General features: G+C 49.1%; 1 protein-coding gene across 1 annotated transcript in view; it reads left to right on the top strand.

The window, feature by feature from the left end:
• Nucleotides 1-20,655, top strand: part of LOC148218305 (serine/threonine-protein kinase pim-1-like) — a 66,562-nt gene extending 45,907 nt beyond the window's left edge. The window contains exons 2-6 of the mRNA XM_088157874.1: nucleotides 18,661-18,795; nucleotides 18,879-18,929; nucleotides 19,158-19,527; nucleotides 19,736-19,912; nucleotides 20,181-20,655. Of these exons, the coding sequence (XP_088014000.1) occupies nucleotides 18,661-18,795; nucleotides 18,879-18,929; nucleotides 19,158-19,527; nucleotides 19,736-19,912; nucleotides 20,181-20,320 (873 nt within the window). The 3' untranslated portion in view covers nucleotides 20,321-20,655. The remainder of the gene's footprint in view (nucleotides 1-18,660; nucleotides 18,796-18,878; nucleotides 18,930-19,157; nucleotides 19,528-19,735; nucleotides 19,913-20,180) is intronic.
• Nucleotides 20,656-21,870: the final 1,215 nt, after the last annotated feature.

The following is a 21,870-nucleotide window of genomic DNA, read 5'->3' as shown; positions in this document are numbered from 1 at the left end:
CGCAGGTGGCTCCAGGTGGGCAACGCTGGGAGCTGCGGCTCTGCCCGGACACTGCTGCGTCATCACCGCCGCGCGCTCTCATTGGCTCAGCGCTGCCCGAGGGGCGGGGCTGCACCAAGGCGGGACACCCTGCTCCAGGGGGGATGGCCCCAAAACGGGGAACCCCCAGGCCAGGAACAACAGCAAAGTGTCTCTACAAACACATGCTGCGAATCCGCTTGGACACAGGGCCAGGGACGTGGACATAAGGAAGTGACAGCAGAAGCCATCAGGTTCAGAAAATGTTATTCATTGACCACACAGACTGCTGCTCAGCCAAGCTCCTGCTCAGTTCATGAATTCCCAGAAGAAGAACAAAGACTTAACAGAGCCATGAATATCAATAGCTATTCAAAAGTGGGGTGCATATTAACGGGGAGGAATTCAGTAGGTGCATTGGGAAGTCTGTACCTCTCAAGAACTTCAGCCAATGGGAAAAGGGAGGGGGAGATGCAGCTGGGAAAATTAGGATGAAAAGGATGCTCTGTCTACCAACAATTGCAGAGACCCCTTGGGAAATGGCCCATGGACCCTCCCTTTTTTTTGAATGAAATTACTTTTACAGGACTCCTCTGTCTTCTTTGTGCACAGAATCCTCTAGTGATGTGAATTTTCCCACACACCTTGGGACTCGACTGGAATTCCTTCCCCCATGCGGGGCGGGGGGGCAGTGAATGGAGCTGAAGGTGCCTCACCCAGTTTGGGTGATCGGCTCCCTTGGGTGGCGGCGGCACCGGACATGGATTGGGTACCCGAGAGTGACCAGGAGACAGACGAGTGACAGATCAGGGAGGGCTGGGAAGAGTCGGCAGACAGAGAGCACTGAAAATCTCAGCAGTGACTACAGTGGGATCTTCGGGGACTAAACATGGAAGGGCACCCATGGAGGGTAGAAAGGGAAAGCTGGGAAGGGATCCCAGCAAAAGGGATGATGATCCCAAAATATCTCTGAAGGGTCCCTTGGGAGCATGTTGAGAGAGTTTGGACATTCTCACAGAGGTAATCGAGGACATGGAAACCCAGGGAGGCAATAAGGGAAGTCCAGAAGGGATTTATACAACTGTGGATGGATGGTGTTGGTGTGCTGGGAAGGGATTGGATGAAGAAGGGGAGTGTGCAGGAATATGGTTCAGGAGAGAAGAAACAGGAGCAATGTATGTGGGAAGAAATAATGAACGATGGTAAAGAGGAGGAAGAGAAAAATACTGAGGATGGGGATGTTTTTCAGCAGGCTCTTATCCTCAAAAGTTGCCAGCTGATGCAGATCCTTTGTATCGCCGGTTCCCAGGACAGGCACACAAGGAGGTCAGGATTCCAGGGGGTTTCTCTGTGCTGGGCAGCGGCAGGAGCGGGCGCAGAGGGGCGGCACCGGGAGCACGGGCTGGGGGCCTGTGGGGAGCTGCGGGGCCGGGCCGGGGCTGTGGGGCAGCCGGGGCTCAGCGCCGGGCGCTGCCTGAGCCCAGCACCCCCCGGCAATTGCAGGCCCGGCAGTGGCCCCCGGCCCCCAGGAGGCTGCGGGACGCCCCGGCCGCTGCCCGGCCCCGTGGAGCTGCCGGCCCTGCCCGCCGGGGGGGGCGCGTTTGGACACTGCGGCAGGACAGGCACCGGCTCTGGGATACGGGCTGGCCACGGCAGCCACAGCACAAGGAGCAGCAGGAAGGAACAGCCTGGAAATGGGCATTGGACGTGCAAGGATCGAGATCAGCTTTTAAGCATTTTGTTTGGGTCCCTGCAGAAAGGAATGATTTTGCAGAAAGCTCGGCAGCTGTCAGAGGATGAGCACCCCCAGGCACTGAGGGGGCTGCAGGAGGGGCAGAAGAAGCCCCTGGAGCAGTTGGTCACAAAGGCACAGCAGGGGAATGCAAGAAGGGATGAGGAAAAGGCCAAGGGGAAGGCAAAGGCCATGGCAGAGTTTCTACAGCCCCTGAGGGATGAACCCCTGGGCCCAAGGGGGCCCCAGCACCCAGGGGACTGGGTTTGAAATGCAGGAATTCCTATGTGTTCCTAATTGTGATTGTAATTTACCGGGAAGGTTTTTGATGTCTAAATTTGGAATGCAAATTAATATTGGAAAAGGTGATACAGAGGCTAGTTCTGTTGCACCTTTGTGTCAAATGTCTGGCAAGGCCTATGCTGAAGTGAGCCCAGAAGTGTGGGCAGCTCCAGAAAAAATAGGGAAAATTAAATATGGAGCCTCTCCAAAGTACTTTGAAGCAAATAGGACAAGTGGGGTCTAAAAGGGATACCCTATTCCAAGGGAGGGAAGGAAGGCCTTACAGCCTCTTATTGAGTCCCTGCTAAAGGCAGGGCTTTTGGAACTAGGGATCTCTCCCTATAATGCTCCTATCCTGCCAGTCAAGAAATCAGATTCAATCAACAGAATGGTGCAGCACCTAAAAATAACAAATGAAATTACTAAACCCAGGCACTCCACTGTCTCAAATCCTTACACCATCTTGAACCAGGTTCCCTCCTCACACTGCCACCATTCAGTACCTGATGGCAAAGATGCTTTCTGGAAATGCCCACTTACACAGGGTGGTAAATTGTATTTTGCCTTTGAGTGGGAAAAAGAGGTAGAAGGGAAAATGGAAAAGACATGGACGGTGCTTCTGCAGCAATGCAGGGAAGCACCAGCCTTATTGGGGCAAGCCTTGCAGAAAATATCACAAGAATTTACCCCACCCCCATGGATTGGGTGACTGCAGGATATGGAGGACTTGCTGCAATCAGGAGCACAAGAAATGGTAGAAGACGCCTCTGTGAAATGGCTGAATGTTCAGGCTAAAAAGCATCTTTGAGTATTTGAAAAAAAAGAGCAAATGCTGGAGAAAATAGTTAAATATTTGGGACATATTTTGACTGAAGGTTTGTGGTGCATTGACCTAGAGAGGGTCTGGAGAATCTCAGAAGTAATCCAGGACTGAAAAGGAGGTGCAAGAATTGTGAGCATTAATAGGAAACTGCAGGACCTCAATTGAAAGTTTTCTGTTCTACCCATAACATTGTATCACTTTCTAAACCTCAATAGCCTCAATGTTGTGGTATGGACAGAAGAAAAAGAAACAAATAAAATTAAAATGAAAAATAAGAGAGAAAATGAAAAATAACAAAATGATTGGTGCCCCAGCTATGGCTCTTCCATACTCAGAAAATAAATTTGAATGCTAGGTGTGTTATAAGTACATATTATATTATTGGCTTTTTGCAAATATTAAAATGAGTGCTATATGTTGGAAAACTTTCTGTATGAATATAGTTTATTTTAGCTCTGCGATTAACAGATCTTATAAATAGTAGTGGTAAATATATTTCTTTGAACTACAACATTTTGATGTAAAAAGCTTTTGTTCATGTAACTAACTCAGAGTGTGGTGAAAAAGATAATCAGGAACTTCTTCACATTCGTGGATTATGGGACACCAAAACCCCAGGGAAGGAAAAAAAATGATTTACAGATTGGGGGAGAATGATTCTGAATAATCCATGAAGGTCTATGAATATGCAACATGTTGCTGCATTTAGGAAGCGTTTTCTGAGTTAGTGTGTGCCCTTGGCTGAAGGCCAAGCACCGGCCATTATAACCTTTGGCCAGAGCCAGGGCAGATATTCAATTATCTCCCTTGGAATTGATCTTTGCAATTCCTTACCCTGGGAATTCTCCACCTAGTGCGGGCTGGAGATAAGGGATGTATATTTCAAGCAGTCTGTGGCCAGAATCCTGTCTCTTGTGAAATCTCTGCCACAGGAAGCTGGGCTGGCACAGAGCCTGCCTTGGCACTTTGCTGTTCACAGCATCCACCCAGGACTCTGCCTCTCAATTACACTCACACACTGGGCTGCCTGGAATTCCATTGTTGCAAAATATACCAACTCTAACGTTTTTTTACATTCCGTTTTACTAGTCAAGCTTGGTTTTCCCTTGTCCAGGAAAAGAAATTTTAAAAGTTTTTTTTTAAGGAATTTTAGACCACTCAACAGAAATGACCACCTCAACAGCCTGGGAATAGCCCAAAAGATAACCACAAAGAGAACATCCATCAACAAAACATCCATGGCCAACAGCAAACATCAAAGAACACCCACCCCAGACACTGCCCCGGCATAACTGGAGACACCTGGTCTGGAAAAGAGAAGGAAATCCAGGAGTGAGAACCTAATTAACATCACAAGAGGAGAAATCCGGGTCTCCTAAGAAACACAATATTAAGGACTACACAATTTGGAATCAATGAACATTAAACCAATTTATTTCTATAGGTTTAGACTGTAAAAAGCTTAGGAAAAATCTAGCAAACTTCACGTCTCATGGAATGATTTTCTCGGCACACCCAGGCTATGTGTGGATGAAATTATTTCTGCTGCACACCCTGACCACAATCAAGTAATGCCTTGACTTTCTAACACTAAAGGTATTGTTGGAGAGTTTTTGATTTTCCCTGCATTTTCAGTAACAAGATTGCACCATTAGGAAAATTCTGCATAGCAATCCTACTTTTATATTGTCAGTTAGGTTTCTACTAGAGGTGTGACAATCAATTTTTACTCTTAGGAGAAGAAGCAGAAAAATCTTGATTGCATTGGAATATTTTGTACATATCTCTGGGTGGCTCTTAATGATGGCAGAATTTCAGAAAGGGTTTTTCGATGCTCACCTTTAGGTTGCATTTTGAAAAACTAGAAGAATATTAATGGTGAGGCTTTAACACATAAACAGCGAATACAAAATCTTTGAAAAAAAAGAGAAAAAAAAAAGCAGATTGTGGGGGTGCACCTGTGCATCACCTAAGGGCTGCTCTGTAACAGAAGCATCGGTTCCAGGCAGAGCCAGGACAGGAGCTTTAGAAATGCAAATTAACACTGCTAGAGCAATGTGTGCAAAATGAACCAGGTTCTTCTTGCCTGGGGAGGAATTTCGCTGATTCCCTCTGCCCCTCACGCCAAGCTCTGCCTGCTTGCACAGATGGAATTTGCACAGATAAAGGCAGAGCCCATAGTGAGGATATCTGACTGCAACAGAAATTGGTTAAGCTGCAAAGGGAAACAGCAAATGGAGAATGTTGGGAAAACTTCATGAAAAAGAGCGGGGGGGAAATCATCCCTCTCCTCACTCCAACATGTGCTGCCACTGTCTAGGTTATATAGGGTAGATCAGAACAGTGTTTGCTTGCCCAGAGAAATCAGTTTGGGATCCAAGTATTTGATGATTTAATTAGAAAAAAGTGGTCAATTGAGTCTTCCCCGGCTGGAAGGAGCACCCAAAAATAGGAAAAAGATGAAGAGACAACAGAAAAAATCCTACAACACCATGGAGTAGCCCTTGCAAACCCTAACGAATTCATATCACGATATAGAGAATCCATCCATAATTTCAGTGGCATAATTAGGTTAAAAACTGTCCTTGAAATAATAACCAACCAGACAACTCCAGCTTCTGACGTTCCTGCCGACCAATCCACTGACATTAGGAACGAGACATTTCACCATGGGATGGGATCAGATTATCTATTAAGAGAAGGAGGCGGAGTTTGTGGAAAATTAATTACTCAAATTGCTGTTAGCGACTAGATGATAACCGAAAAGTGGTGAAACAGATAACAAAGGAAATAAGAAAATAGCTCGTATTCCGGAGAAAGGATGGGAATGGGACACGTTTTCGTGGTTCCCTGGAATACCATTGCTTAAATGAATGCCGCTCCTCCTCCGACATGCTGCAGCAACTCTCAGCTTTTTACCATGCAAGACACCTTGCGCCAAAGAGGATGCAGGAAAAGAGATTGAGTAAATGGAAATTAAAAGTTTGTAAGCGCTATTCTTGAGAAAATGAGAGAGGGAGGGATTGAAAGCAATAAGATTAATATCGTAGTAGGAATGCATATTAAGAGGGACATGCAGTAGGTGGACCGGGAAGTCTGAACCTTCCAAAAACGTCAGCCAGTGGGGAATGGGAGAGGGAGATGCAGACGGGAAAATGAGGATAAAAAGGAGGCTGCGTTTTAGAGACCGCATGGCGTCTCTCTTTGTTCATCAATAAAGTCACTTTTACAGGACTCCTCTGTCTCCTCTCGCCCACAAACCTCTGGCCACGGGAATTTTCCCTCACAGCCCCGGGCACAGGGCAGACACCTCTGTCCCACCCACAGCAACCGGGACGAGCCAGCGCTGCCCCGGCACCGGCTCCTGCCGAGGCCCCAGCGGGAAGGAGACCGCGGGCAGCCGCTCCCGCAGCGCCCTCAGCCCAGCGCCAACACGGGCCGGCACCGGCACAACCAACCCGCCAGAGCCCCCTGCCGCCCCCTCGGCCCGCAGCGAGCCCCGAGCCCCCGCACAACCGAGCGCGGCTCCCACCTGCGCTGGGGCCGCCTCCGAGCTCCGCCGCCGCCTCCCCGGGCTCCGGCCGCTGCCGCCGCTGCCGGGCCCGCACAGACGCTGCCACAATGGCGCCTTTGCTGCTCTGCCCAATCAGCGCGCGACAACCAGGAGTGACATTGGCACAATCAGCCAATGGCAGCGAGGGCCGGGCTCTGCACACGGCCCAGCCTCGGCCCGCGCTCTCAGGGTCCCCTGGGCTGTGTGAGGGCAAAGGCGGAGATGAGGAACAGCCCTGGAACGGGCCCGGGCCCGAGCCGCCATTGGCCTGGAAACACAAACAAAGTTCTCCGCACGCCTTTCCCAGCCCTGCGTGTTCCCTGCCTCCGGCTCAGTGGGAAGCCCTGGAGCCTCACTTCTCCTACCCCTAATTAGGAGCATCAGTGCATGGCTTTGATTTTCCCCAAAATGGGAAAACTGCTGCAAACCCCTGTGGATGAGTGGAGAAGGGAAAAGATTTCTGGCAGAAAACTCCAAAAACTCAGAGCAGGATAATGAGAAGTAAATGGAGACCCTTCAAACCAGCTTTCCCTCAATCCTCCCTCCTTCCAGCTGCACCTCCTACCCCGGCAATGCAGGGTGTGAGAAACGACGCTCATTTTAAAATTTTAAAGGTTTATGAAGTCTTAAAAAATATAATAGGGGACTTGTGAGAAGCAACAGGTGTTGGAAGTTATAAGGATTTGACAGGAAGGTCTCACAGATATGTATGTGTAACAGAAAGGTCTTTGAATGTAGAATCTGAAGTAGGAATACAAATCATAGCAAATTTTGATGTAGAAGAATTGCTGAGCCAGTCTGACTGGGTGACTAGAAGGCAAAGAGCAAGTGAGTTGGAAGGGGCTTTTATGATTTAGAGCAAAGGATAAGCCACCTCAAACAAAAGATTTTGGAAAAAAGTTTTTACCAAGCAAAAAGATTTTCACAGACAAACAAGAAAGCCAATGTTGCAAGTAGAGAAAATATCTCAGAATTTTCCACTGCAAGAAAACTGAAAAAGAACTTCTAGCTTAAACTGTAACATAGTAATCTTTTGTGATTGGACAATAGTAACATGAATATGTTTATGTTAGTAGTAAGGACAGGCTATAGGTAACAGTAAAGGTATCGATTGGGTGTCATGTATTGAGATGCTCTGTAATGAAACGTATAGAATGCACTGTAACCAGAACTAGAGATGCTTCAGACGAACCTACAGCTGTGCCTGGAAAGGCTCCATGACCCGTCAATTGCTGTCTCATCTGGATACAATAAACAGCATTTGAAAGAGCCACCTGGAGCCCCACATCCCTCATTTCTGGCTCTTACACAAATGCAGAGCTGAGTCCTTTGTTTGAACTGCTAAAAGGAGACTCAGACCTTTTATCACCTAGAAGACTCAATTCACAAACTCATCAAGCCCTGCAGGGCAGAGCTTAGCAAAACGGCAAGGTGCACTATGTGCACTTCTTTTCATAATTTTGGCACAGCTAAACAGCTTCATGCTTTGATACTTCAATGGGACTCCGATGAACCAGACCCTTTGTTTATCATGGAATGGATTTTTTTGCCACAGCAAGCAACCAAAGCCATCAGTACCCAGCATGGAATGATGGCACAGCTGATTGTTAAAGCCTGACAGAGACTAACTTCCCTGGCAGGAGTGGATTTTTCCACTATTTACATGACTATTACCACCTTTTATTTGGATTGGATATTTCAGGAATCTGTGGCTATTCAGATGGCCTTTGCTGAATTCAGAGGGCAAATTTCAATACACCCACCAAAACATAAGCTTTTAACCCCTTTATTCCAATTGATAGAAAAACCAAACAGAAGTGAAGTCCCACTTAAAGCTTTAACAGTACTTACAGATGGTTCTGGTCGCTCTCATAAATCAGTGATGGTATGGAAGAGATCCCTCACCTGGTGCTCGGAAATCAGATGTGTCCACAGTTGAGGGGTCTCCCCAAATTGTTGAACTAGCTGCTGTTGTCAGAGTTTTAAAAAAATTTTCTGATCCCTTTAATTTGGTAGCAGATTCAGCTTATGTTGCAGGAATTGTGATGACAGCTGAAGCATCAGTTTTGAAAGAGGTTGAATATTCAGAACTCTTTTATTGGTTACAGCTTCTTGTTTTTTCCTTAGAAAATAGAACATCTCCTTATTTTGTTATGCATATTCAATCACACACAGACCTTCCTGGATTTTTGGCTGAATGGAACACGCAGGCTGATCTTTTAGCAATGCATGTACTAAATTCTGTACAGAAGATGGACCAAGCTAAATTGAGTCATTCTTTTTTTCTCCAGAACGCTGCTGCTTTGATTCAGAACTTTGGCATTACTAAAGCCCAAGCTTCAGTAATTATCACTGTTTGTCCTGACTGTCAAAGGTGTTATTTTCCTTCCATTGCAGCAGGTGTTAATCCCCAGGGCTTCAAAGCCTTCAAATCTGGCAAAGAGATGTTACCCATTTTGCTGAGTTTGACCGTTTAAAATACATTCATTCCTCTATTGACGCCTTTTCTGGCGCTCTTTTTGCATCAGTCCATTCAGGGGAAACAGCTAAAGATGTCTGCAGACACTTTACTGCTGCTTTTGCAACTCTTGGTGCACCTTCTGAGTTGAAGACCGACAACAGCCCAGCTTATACTTCCCATCGAGCTGCTGCCTTTTTTGCTCTATGGGGAATTAGTCACAAAACAGGTATCCCTCATTCCCCAACAGGTCAATCTAGCATTGAATGAGCTCATGGCTCTCTCTTATACTACAAAAAGTGGGAGCTGGAGATGGCACCCCTGCCGAGAGACTGCAGAAAGCTCTTTATGTTTTTAAGTTTGAGAATTGTTCTTTTATGGACCCCAATCCACCAACTGTTCACATTTTAATTGTAATTCACAATTGCAACATAAGGAAAGGCCCCCTGTTTTAATAAAAGATCCAGAATCCGGTAAAATATTGGGGCCTTATCCTTTGATCACCTGGGGTCGAGGTTTTTCATGTGTCCTTACAGAGAATGGTTCCAAGTGGATCCCTGCAAATAATGTGAAGCCATTTTGAGAACCCCTGAATGCAGCACTGGAGGATTTGCCTTTAACTGCAGCACCTGAAGACCCACCTGTAATACCACCATGGAAGGAGGACACCCAGGATCAGGACTTTTAACTGAGGTTGACTGTGTTAGACATGCTACTCTGCAAAATAGAGCAGCAATAGACTTTTTGCTTTTAGCACAGGGACCTGTGGGTGAGGAATTCGATGGGATGTGTTGCCTTAACCTTTCTGACCACTCCCAGCCCATCTATGCCAGCATTCAAGCCCTGAAAGAAGGTGTGAATAAACTTCGGGTAGATAATGGGTACGACTGGCAGAACTGGCTCTTAGGGCACTGGGGACTCACTGGCTGGGTTCGGAATTTAGTTCAAATAGGTTTGTATGTATTAGGCATCATATTATGCATTGTAGTAGTTATTCCTTGTATTTTACAGTGTGTTAAGAATTTAATCGACAAATCGCTTAAGACTGTATTTTTAGTTAAAAGAAACGGGGGAGATGTGTGTCAGGAAAATTAATCCACAAACACCAGAGGTTTATGTCCAAAAAGGAGACAGAGGAGTCCTTTTTGCTTTATTCGAATAAAGGGAGAGGCCATGGGGCATTCCCCTGGGATCTCTCAAATTTTCGGAGGACGCAGCCTCCTTTTTATCCTATTTTCCCGGCCGCATTTCCCTCTCTCTTTCCCCATTGGCTTAGGTACTTGAGAGGCACAGACTTCCCGGAACGTCTGATACCTGAAATTCCCCTCTAATGTATAACCCTCCCTTTTAATTTTTAACTCTTATAGAATTCATAGTTTTTCCCACGTTGCTTCTTTCATCTTTCGATATCCAATTTCATTTATCAGCAGCCCTACAGTTTGTTTGTAAAGGCAAATATCTCTTTCCATTCATCAATCAGTGGAATCCATCCCATTGTTTCTTTTATCTCTCAGTGCTAGCCTTATCTATAGGCTGATCCACAACTCATTTGTAAAGACAAATTTAACATTCCTCTCAATCCCTCCTCTTTTATTTGTTTAATAATTGTCTTTACAAACTTTAGCTATCATTGACTTAATTTCTTGTTCCTGAGTTCTTTTTGGTTTTGTAATTATTTGGAGTGACATCAATTTCTGTCCTTTTGTAACCATCTCTGGATCAGTAGGCGTGGCTATTACCTGCATCCCTTTGATCACATGTTGGATAAGTTGTACTAAGCAAGGGATCATGCATGGTAAAAATATTAGAGTTGCTACAGCACATAAGAGGAAAAAAAGTAATTGTTTAACCTATAGTCCACCAGGTAGCCAAGAAAACATGTCCCATTCCCATCCTTTCCATGTTTGGACTGGCACATGAGCTAATTTTCTTATTTCTTTTGCTATTTGCTTCACCACCTTTCCATTGTCATCTATTTGCAAACAGCAGTTTGAGTCATTAAATTTGCCACACACTCCCCCTTCTTCTGCTAATAAATAGTCTAATACCATCCAGTGTTGAAATATTGCAGTTCTCATCTGAGTAGCCTGGTCAGCAAGAAGGTCAAGAGCTGGAGCTGTCTGGTTACTTACTATTTCAAAGACAGCTTGTAACCTAATTATCCGGTTTAGATTATAAATGGGTTCTCTGGCACCTGATATTAATTCATTAGGATTCCAAGTGGCTGGTCCGTAGTGTTGTATGATTCGTTCAGGTGGCCATTCATCTTCACCCCACCTTTGGGTGCTCCCTCCAGCCAGGGATAAATCAACTGACAGCTTTTCTCTAATTAGATCATCATATACCTTGATTCCTAAGTGATTTCCCTGAACCTGTGGTAGCAGAAAGAACAGTGGTCTGATATACCCCACATAACATATTCCTGACCAGTTTGGGGGTAACCTGCGATATGCATGTTGGCCACAAATCCAGTAATGCCCCTTTAAAGCCCAGGTCCCATTGGCAAAGGGACCTTCCCAATTTTCATGGTCAATTGGAGAGTCAAAATACAGCTTACTCCCTGGGCCCAGTGGTCCCCCAACAATGGTCGCCCCACCATAAGAATCACAGTAGTTGCATTTCCAAGCTCCCACATGAGGTTTCCACCTGCAGTTACATCCCAGATCTGTTTTGTTAGATTTGGACCAGAACCTATTAAAAAGGGTTCGAGTTCCATTTCGATGTTGCCATTTCCACTGGTAGTCACGTATAACATGTGTGCTACTTGTGGAATTATCTCGGGGACAGCTTAAAAATAAGGGGTCAAAAAACTTATCCTTCCCCACTGCTTTACAGCCTTTTAAATCTTTCTGGTAATTATGATAGGAGCACTTTACCCAGCTACCATTTGTGAGCTTAACATGCGTTTGATTCCATCTGCCTTGATATCTGGAACAATCATAAGGAAGGCAGTTGGGGGTCCAACAATCTAAACCCAAAGATAAAGTCCAGTCACAAACGCTTTTTCCCATATATATGCTTCCTGTCCTATTTAGACAGTAAGTGCCTTTTTCAGAAGAATGAAGCCGCCATTGACTTCCTTCTTCATCCCAAAATCCTGTTCCATTACGGGCCTCACTGAGGGTGCTAATCCACCATTTAGGTTCTACTGGGCTGGCCACCCATGGCCAGTTTTCAGATCCCCCTGGCCTTCCACAGACCCAACAATTGCTAAGGTTAAAGGTTTTTGCTACTTCTTCTCCTAAGGTCAAAAAATTATTTTCCCATTCTTGGCCCCAACCTAACTGATAATATAAAGGTAACATTATTAAGAGAAACATTCTGATTGTGTAATCTAATTTCCTAACTTAATTTTTACTTTCACTTTGTCTTTCACACCACTTGTGGCGAGTGAAGGCACAGAAACAGCTCAACATAAAGAAAACAATGGCAGCAAGGGTTGGCCCCCAGTGACTGGAGATCTGAGAGGAGGGATGCCCACTCAGACTATTTCAGCAGGCACTCTGTGGGTGGGCACACGAGGCTTCCCCCGATGTCCACGCCCTGGCTGCTGCTCCAGTCCCCTCCTGCCGAGTGTCAGTCGGGGCTTCCCGTCCTTCTCCTCCAGCTGAGATGTCCAAATCTCTGGGGCTGCAGAGACCTTGGCCCGAGTGTGATGGGTCCACCCGTGTTCAGCTGTCTTGATGGCTGTTTCTGTGGTCAGCAACACCTGGAAAGGTCCACGCCACTTGGCCACCAGTGGTGCTTCTTTCCACTCCTTAACTAGGACCCAGTCTCCCGGTTGGATGTTGTGAACAGCAAAGTCCAAAGGCAGGGTCTGTGCCAGCTGAGCTTCCTGTCGAAGAGATTTCACAAGAGACAGTATCCGAGCCACATATTGTTTTAAATACACATTACTTATCTCTATCCCCCCACTAGGCTGAGAATTACAAGGGTAAGGAATTCCAAACATCAATTCAAAGGGAGATAATTTAATATCTCCCCTGGGTCTGGCTCTTATCCTTGCTAAAGCCAGGGGCAGGAGCCGCACCCATGGCATTTTAGTTTCTATCACCAGCTTCAGGAGATGTTTCTTTATTTCTCCATTCATCCTCTCAACCTGGCCTGAACTTTGTGGATGCCAGGGGGTATGGAGGTTCCACTGTATCCCTAAAGCAGTCATAACTCCTTGAAGAATTTTTCCTGTAAAATGAGTTCCCCTATCTGAATCTATTGTTTCCACCATCCCATATCTTGGAATTATTTGTTCCAAAAATATTTTAACAACTGATCCTGTAGTTGCTGACACAGTTGAAAATGCTTCTGGCCACCCGGTTAATTGACATACTATTACCAGAAGATATTTAAATCTTGCCACTCGAGGCATTTCAGTAAAATCCACCTGGCATCTCTGGAAGGGACGTACTGCCCAACGCCTCCCTCCCCTGGCCAGTTTCTTTGTAACTTTGTTGTTGGTTTTAGCACAAGTCAAACAGCCTTCAGTGTCTCGCTTTGCCAGGCTAAAGAGACCAACAGCAGTGTTCATTTTGAGGAAGGCTTCTGCCAGTCCTCGGGAGCCCCAGTGACTCCCTTCATGAAGTTGTTTTAACAATTGTAAGGCTAGAGCTTTTGGTATCCACTGCTTGCCATCCCTTGTAAACCAATTATTTTCTCTTTTCTCTGCCCCACTCTTTTTAATTATCTCAAGTTCTTCTGGTGGAAAAGAGAGTTTCTCTGGCAGCGGTGCAGTTACTGGGAGCATAGGCAGGATCTTAGAGACTTCTGGCAACAATGCAGCTTTTCGAGCTTCTTCATCAGCCAGTCGGTTTCCTATTGCCTCCTCCGACCATCCTGCCTGATGCCCCTTAATGTGGATTATCGCCACCTTTTTTGGTAAATTCACTGCCTCCAATAGGCGAGAGATTAAGTTCTCGTGAGCTAATGTCTTTCCTCTGCAGCTTAATAAACCTCTTTCTTCCCATAGTTTCCCAATTGCATGTATTACCCCATATGCATATTTAGAATCAGTAAATATATTTACTGTCTTGTCCTGGTATAATTCACAGGCTCTCACAAGCGCGTACAGCTCTGCTCTCTGAGCTGACCAGGTGTGTGGTAACCTCCCCCCTTCCCTTAATTGCTTCCCATTCACGATAGAGTATCCTGTAAATCGTTTCCCTTCTACCACCTTGGAGGACCCATCAATGAACACATTCTCTCCCTCAGGCCAGTGAATATCCCGTAGATCTTCCCTAGCCCGTGTCTGGAGGTCTATAACCTGGATACAATCATGGATTTCTTCCTGGCCCCCCTTTTCTCCAGGGCCATTTAAATAAGAGGCTGGATTAAAATTTTCCCCACCTTTAAATTCTAAATCCTCCTGTTCCATTAAACAAGATTCATACTGTAATAATCGAGCACTCGTCATCCACTTAGAGGCTCTCTCAGTTAACAAAGCTTTAATCTGATGTGGGACTTTAACAATGAGATGCCCTCCCCTTGTCAGCTTTCGGGCCTCAGCCACCATCAGAGCTGTGGCTGCACAGCTCTGCAGACAATGGGGCCAGCCTCTGGCACCGGGTCTAACAACTTAGAAAAACAGGCAACAGGCCTTCGTGTTCCCCCATGCTCTTGCACCAAAATTCCTTTAGCATGACCCTCTTTGACATCCACATATAGCTGAAATTCTTTTTCTGCGTCTGGAAGAGCCAAGACTGGGGCCTTAACCAATTTGTCTTTTAATTTCTTAAAGCTTTTTTTCTCCTTCTGGTGTCCATACCACAACATTAGGACTGTTTTGAGTTAAAAAGTTATATAAATGTCTGGCCACCACAGAAAAATCCTCGATCCATGCTCTGCAGTACCCCACCAACCCTAAAAACTGCCGTAACTCCTTTTTAGTCTGGAGTAATGGTACCTGTAAAATCCCTTGTATCCTTTCTGGATCAATACACCGTAACCCTTCGGACAGAATGTGTCCCAAATATTTGACCTTCTTTTCTACCAACTGTGCTTTCTTTTTGGATACTCTAAGTCCCTTTTTTGCAAGAAAATTAAGCAGCTTTACAGTAGCCTCTTCAACCACCTTTTCCTGTTCCCCTGATAAGAGCAAATCATCTACATACTGCAACAACTTGACTCCTAAGGGTGGAGTAAACTCTGTTAATATTTTCTGCAAAGCTTGCCCAAACAGAACTGGTGACTCTGTATATCCTTGAGGGAGTACTGTCCATGTCAATTGTTGTTTTATCATTTTCCCTCCTTCCTCCTGTTCCCACTCAAAAGCAAAATACTGTTTACTATCTTCTGTGATTGGACACCCCCAGAAAGCATCCTTCAAATCCAGTACAGAATAATACTGATGTGAAGAAGGGATTTGATTTAGGATTGTGTATGGATCTGGAACTGTGGGATGCCTTGGTTTGACAATCTCATTTATTATTCTTAAATCCTGCACCATTCTGTAGGTTCCATCTGGTTTCTTAACCGGCAGGATAGGAGTGTTATAGGGAGACATACACGGCTCTAAAAGACCTGCTTTTAGCAGGGACTCAATAACAGGCTGTAACCCCTTCTTTCCCTCCCTTGAAAGAGGGTATTGCTTTTTAGACACCACTTGTCCTGGTTGCTTCAAAGTAATTTGGAGAGGCTCTATGTCCAGTTTCCCATATTTCCCTGGAGCTGCCCATACTTCTGGATTTATTTTAGCATAAGCCTTTTCAGACATTTTACACAAAGATATCACAGTTTCGGACTCCGTGTCACTTCGTACAATACTAATTTGCATTCCCATTCTAGCCATCAAATCTCTTCCCAGTAAATTACAATCACAATTAGGAACAAACAAGAATTCATGCAGTTCAAATCTGTCCCCCACATCTATTAACAGCGGTTGAATAAAATGCACTCGCTCATCCTTCCTGCTTACTCCTTGAATAACCAAGGATCTTTTTGACAATTTTCCCCCTTTAGGTATAAAATTTAAGGTGGATGGAGAGGCCCCTGTGTCTACCAGAACACACACCTCCTCTCAATCTGGACCCACCTTAAAAGTTATCAAGGGCTCCTGAGTGGTGGGTCCTTGGTATAATAGGAGCCCCTGACACCCCTAACAATCCATTTCCATTATCCTCTGGACTTCCTCCTCCTGAGGGTCCAGTTGTTTCTGTGGACACTCGTTTTTCCAATGCCCTTCAGGATCCATCCCCCCGTGCTTCCTCAAGGCATCCCTAATCCTCTCCAACCAATGAGGGCTTTCCTGTTTCTCCTGTTCTAACGACAGAGCCTTAGCTATGTTGTTAGTTCTGGGAGCCGCAGACTTGATTGCCCTGGTCAAATAATCACGGTAATCACGGTGAGCCAGACTGGCCTGGTTATTTGGGTCCCACTGGGGGTCTGCCTGGGGGATGGCATCACCCACCGTAGGTGCATTGGGTCCAGCCCCCCCTGCTGCTTGTGCATGTTCATCCTCTCACAGCTGCCGAGCTTTCTGCAAAATCATTCATTTCTCTGATGACCCAAACAAAATTCCCAAAAGAAAATCCCAATCCTTCCATGTATAATCCTCATTTCCCAAATATTCCTCTATCTTTTCCCCCACCCCTATGGGATCATCCAAATATGGGGGTAATTCTTTTTCCAACCCTCTTATATCCTGGGTAGTGAGTGGTACAATTACAAACCCAAATCCTCCCCCTTGACCCCCCAAAGGAACTTGAGAGAGTGGCATCTGGTGTACCCCTGTCTCTTAGGGGGCTTCTGATGCCCTAAACTGAGTTCCTCTTCTAGTTCTGGGGGGTGATACAACATGCTGCTCCCCTCCCCCTACACCATCATCCTTCTCAGGTGGGGCTGTAGGAATAACATTTTCCTGATCCCCTTGCTCTGAAAGTTGAGGATACAGACGACCTGCAGCTGGCAACACTGGAGGACAAGACGGGGGAAGGTGCTGAAAAACATCCCAATCCTCACCACTTTCCTTTTCCTCCTCTTTTTCCTCTTCTCTTTTTTTTTTTCTTAACACATAAATTTCTCCTGTTTCTTGTCTGACCCATATTAATCCACATTCCCTTTCAATCCATGCTTTCCAATTCTCCTCTAGATACCTCCACAAAATTCGACACAAATGAATATTATCTGTCCCATAAGGTAGCCATCGAAGTCCCCTTGCCAGCTTATACTCTGGCCACACAAAATAACAATATTTTACCATCATTTCCATAGTTACTTCTGGGTGAATATACAATCTGTCCCAAGACCTCAGCATTCTCCCCAAGGGACTCTCTGGGGGTATTATGGGATCGTCATCCCTTTTGCCAGGGCCCCTTCCCGGCTTCACCTTTCCAACCCTCTCTGGGTGCCCCGTTTTACCTGTGCTACCCTCCATGGGTGCCCTCTCAGGTTTACCTGTGCTACCCTCCATGGGTGCCCTCCCAGGTTTGCTCCCCGAAGATCCCATTTTACTCACCGGTGAGATTTTCAGTGGTCCTTCCCTGCGGACTCTTCACGGACCCCCCTGGTCCTCCACTCGTCTGTCTCCTGGACAGTCTCGGGAACCCAATCAATCGCCCGGTGCCGGCCGGCACCAAGGGGAGCTGATCACCCAAACTGGGTGAGGCGCCTTCAGCTCCACTCACTGCCCACTGCCCCGGATGGTGGAAAGATCCTGGATGAGCCCCCAAAATTGTCAGGAAAATTAATCCACAAACACCAGAGGTTTATGTCCAAAAAGGAGACAGAGGAGTCCTTTTTGCTTTATTCGAATAAAGGGAGAGGCCATGGGACATTCCCCTGGGATCTCTCCAATTTTTGGAGGACGCAGCCTCCTTTTTATCCTATTTTCCCGGCCGCATTTCCCTCTCTCTTTCCCCATTGGCTGAGGTACTTGAGAGGCACAGACTTCCCGGAACGTCTGATACCTGAAATTCCCCTCTAATGTATAACCCTCCCTTTTAATTTTTAATTCTTACAGAATTCATAGTTTTCCCCCCGTTGCTTCTTTCATCTTTCGATATCCAATTTCATTTATCAGCAGCCCTGCAGTTTGTTTGTAAAGGCAAATATGTTTCTCCATTCATCAATCAGAGGAATCCATCCCATTGTTTCTTTTATCTCTCAGTGCTAGCCTTATCTACAAGCAGATCCACAGCTCATTTGTAAAGACAAATTCAACATTCCTCTCACTCTAATACGAATTAGTTTCGTTTTTTATTTCTTTGTTTGTTTCTTTCGTTCCGCGGGGCGCGCGGCCGCTCCTCCGTTGGGCTCGCGGAGGAAGAACGGCCGCGCGCTCCGGCGGCTCCGCAGCAGCGGCAGCAGCAGCAGCAGCAGCAGCGCTTCTCTCGATCGGTTTTCCGCTCGAACTCCGACTCGCTCTCCGTCCCCTTCTCCCTTTCACACTCCCTCTACTCCCGTTCCGTCCCGTCCGTGTTCCACCTCTCCCAGCCCGGCTCATGCTGCGCTGCGAAAGGCGCCCGTGGGCGAGCCGGGCCCCTGCCCGCCTCTGTCCGCACTGGCTGCGGCGCCTTTTGAAGAGCCTCTGCAGGAGCTCCTCACTCTGCTGGTGGTGGTGCTGGAGCATCATCGCCTTTTGGCTCCGCCTGCCGCGGGCCCTGGCCCGGCCCCGGCCCCGAACGAGGCCCCTCCCGCGGTTCCGCCCGGAGCCGCCCCGCAGCCGCCCGGCTCCCGCCCCGTCGCCGGCAGCTTCCCCGGTGCGAGCCCCGCCGCCCGTCAGCTCGGCCGCCGGCCCCGAGGCGCCGGAGCCCGGGGCGGCTGGGCAAGCAGCAGCGCCTGGGGCGAGTGGGTGCCCCGGGCAGAATGCCGAGAGCGCGGTGCCGTCCGCACGGGCGGAGAAGCCTCCCCTGGAGCAGCTCTACCGGGAGGGCCCGCTGCTGGGGAGGGGCGGCTGCGGCAGCGTTTACGCCGGGACCCGGCTCGCCGACGGCGCTCCGGTAAGAGACGGGGCCGGCTCGGAGCGGGGACGGGGGGGATCAGCGGACGGCGAGCTCAGCCCGCCGCTTGTCTTGGCTTGCAGGTGGCCATCAAGCGAGTGGGCCGGGATCGCATCTGGGAGTGGGTGCGGCTGGTGAGTGAGCAGGGCCAGCGGGAGCAGCCGGCGGGGCGTGCCGGGCGGGGCTGAGGCCAGGCCCGGCAGGGTGGGAGCCGGGACGCTGCGAGGGGAGCGAGCGTGGAGTGAGCGGGGGCCGCGCAGCGTCCCGGGCCGGGCAATGTGAGCTGCGGTGGCGCCGGGCAGGGGGTGCCGAAGGCGCGGCGCAGCATCGGCCCCGCTGACGGCATCGCGGTCCCCCCGCAGCACAAGGGCGCCCTGGTGCCACTGGAGCTGGTGCTGCTGTGGATGGTGTCGTGCCCTGGCTTCCGCGGCGTCGTGCGGCTCCTGGACTGGTTTGAGCTGCCCGACGGCTTCGCGCTGGTCATGGAGCGTCCGGAGCGCTGTCGGGACCTGTGGCACTTGCTGGACGCGGGGGGGTTCCTGCCAGAGCCCGTGGCGCGGGGGCTGTTCCGCCAGGTGCTGCAGGCCGTGCGGCACTGCACCAGCCGCGGCGTCCTGCACCGCGACATCAAGGCCGAGAACATTCTCGTTGACCTGGCCACGGGCGAGGTGAAGCTCATTGACTTTGGCTGCGGAACCTTCCTCCAGGACACGTTCTACACCCACATGGCAGGTGAGCCCAAAGCCAGGGCCCAGCTGGGCAGCGGAGGTTCTCCCCTTTGCTGGCACAGGGGAAGACGGAGGGAGGGAGGGAGGGGGAATCCTTCTTCAGCCGGCTGCAGCCAAGTTGTTTTTTGGCGGGGGCAGGGTCTGGCTGTGTTTGAGCTGGCTGGGAGGGAGGGAGCAGCATCGGCCTGATGAGCTGCGCCCGTGTCCCATAGGAACACTGCAGTACAACCCGCCAGAGTGGATCCTCTTCGGCTGCTACCATGGCCAGCCAGCCACCATCTGGTCCCTGGGCATCCTGCTCTATGACCTGGTCTGCGGGCACCTTCCTTTCAAAACCCCTGAGGACATCGTTCGGGGCCAGTTCTTCTTGCCACCCCGGGTGTCTCAAGGTGGGGATATGTTTTCAAGGCACAGGAGCAAGAACGGGCTTGAGAGATGGCAGCTGGCACATAAGCGTCCTGCTCTTGCAGCTAGGGAGGAGGTTGATCTCCTGGGCTTAGCTGGAGGAGGTGGCATGTGTGCTGCTCTGCTCCAAAAGGGAAGATGGATGGGAAGCTTAGGGTGCAGCTCCGAGCACTCCTAGTGTGGGGTGGGCACTGTGGAATCTGGGAGAGCCTGGACAGGAGGTGACCAGGGGTTTTTGGTTTCTCTCTGCAGAGTGCCAGCACCTGATCAGGTGGTGTTTATCCATGGACCCTGCAGACAGGCCATGCCTAGAAGACCTTTTTGAGCATTCCTGGCTGCAGAACCCCCAGGTGGCCCAGGAGACAGCAGAGATCCATCCCTCTGCACAGTAGGATCCAGGAGCCCAGCAAGTTCCAGCTGCTCACGTCTCATGGCGCTCAAAGCAAACCCCAGAGCGTTTCCCTGTGGCCGTGGCACGGAGCAGAGAGCGCGGCCGAGGAGACGCTTCCGTGGGTCCCCAGCGAGTTGTGGAGGGAGCAGCTCAGGGCTCCCCGTCCTATTGGAGAAGTGGTGGCACAGTGCAGTGAAGTTGGCACAGACTGGACAAGGGGAAACATCCCCCTGCAGCTCAATGGCATCGTGATGTCCCCACAAGCCGAGGCACAGCTGGCGTGTTCTTCTGGAGCACGACGCGGAGCCGGAGAACACCATCCTCGAGCTGGCCGCTGGCGGGGCAAAGCCCACGGGCTTTGGTTGTGGCCCCTTCCTGGAGGACAGGACAGGCTCTGTGCCCCGAGGAAATCAAGATGAGTCCCCAGCCGGTGCAGGGGCGGGGGGATGCTCGTGCTCCCAGGCATGCCAGGGCTCGGCCTGGCCACGCGCCGGAGGTTCCCCACTCGGCGGCAATGGGGAATATTCATCTTTGCGCCGCCCGCCCAGCTGCTTTTTGGCAGGACAGGGGACGGATGTTGTGGAAGGGGAGCCGGCTCCTGGCCTCGCCTACAGCTTCTGCCAGCCTGCCTGGTGTGGGCTGGGGTGGGGGCAGCCTGCCTGACAAAAGCATCCATCCATGAGGATGGGGGACAGCAGAGGGGGGTGGGTTCCAAAGCCATGCCCCAGCTGATCTGCTTTTCAGGCCCTTGAAGAAGGGGTGGACTTACAGGCAGGGAAGGTGGGGTTTTTCCCCACCTGGGGAGAGGTTTAATTCTTGCATGGAGTGGTCAGACCCTCCCCAGGGCCATCAAACATTGATAACCGTTGGTGGTTTTCCTTGTTTCCAGGTCTCATTTTGAATTGACTTTCATGCGATTGTTCTTTGCTTTTTCCAGGAAGATTGCACCTTGTGCCCAGACCGGGTGGGGAAGCGCCGGCACTGGACGCACTCCACGGAGGTGCTGGAGCTACCCGGGGCAGCCACGGTGTGCAGGGACATCCCCTTCAAGAAGGACGAGGACCTTGTGTGGGATCAGCTCCTCTCCTGGCAGCAGCTCTGCAGGGGTGGGTACCCAGCTCCACAGCACAGGTGGCACAGGGGCAGATGGGAGTGGGCACACGAGAATCTCGCTCTTGCAGCTGCTGAGGAGGTTGCTGTGCTGTGCTTAAGCAGAAGAGGTGGAGCGTGGCCTGCCCTGCTGCTCTCCTCTAAAAATGAGAGAATGGGTTGGGAGGTTTGGGCTCTGGGCACAGCCAGCAGCCTGGCCCACGCCCAGGCCCTGGTGGGACAGGGGGGACAGGAGCCTTCTGTGACTGACCGTGGCTTTCTGGCTTCTCTCCCCAGGCTCCCAGCACCTCATGCCATGGAAACGGCACCGCTGGGCCTGCCCATCTGGGAGGGCTGGAGGCCAGCACGTGTTCATTTGCTGTCAAAAATAAATCTTTTTCTTGTTATTTTCATCATCATCATAATCAGAGCATTTCTTTCATCCATTTCCAAGCTTTTGGC

This window comes from Sturnus vulgaris, unplaced genomic scaffold (assembly GCF_052056855.1).
Source record: "Sturnus vulgaris isolate bStuVul1 unplaced genomic scaffold, bStuVul1.hap1 Scaffold_192, whole genome shotgun sequence".
Classification (NCBI taxonomy): Eukaryota; Metazoa; Chordata; class Aves; order Passeriformes; family Sturnidae; genus Sturnus; species Sturnus vulgaris.
The sequence above is the reverse complement of the archived record's forward strand: the minus strand, read 5'-3'. Positions and strand labels throughout refer to the sequence as shown.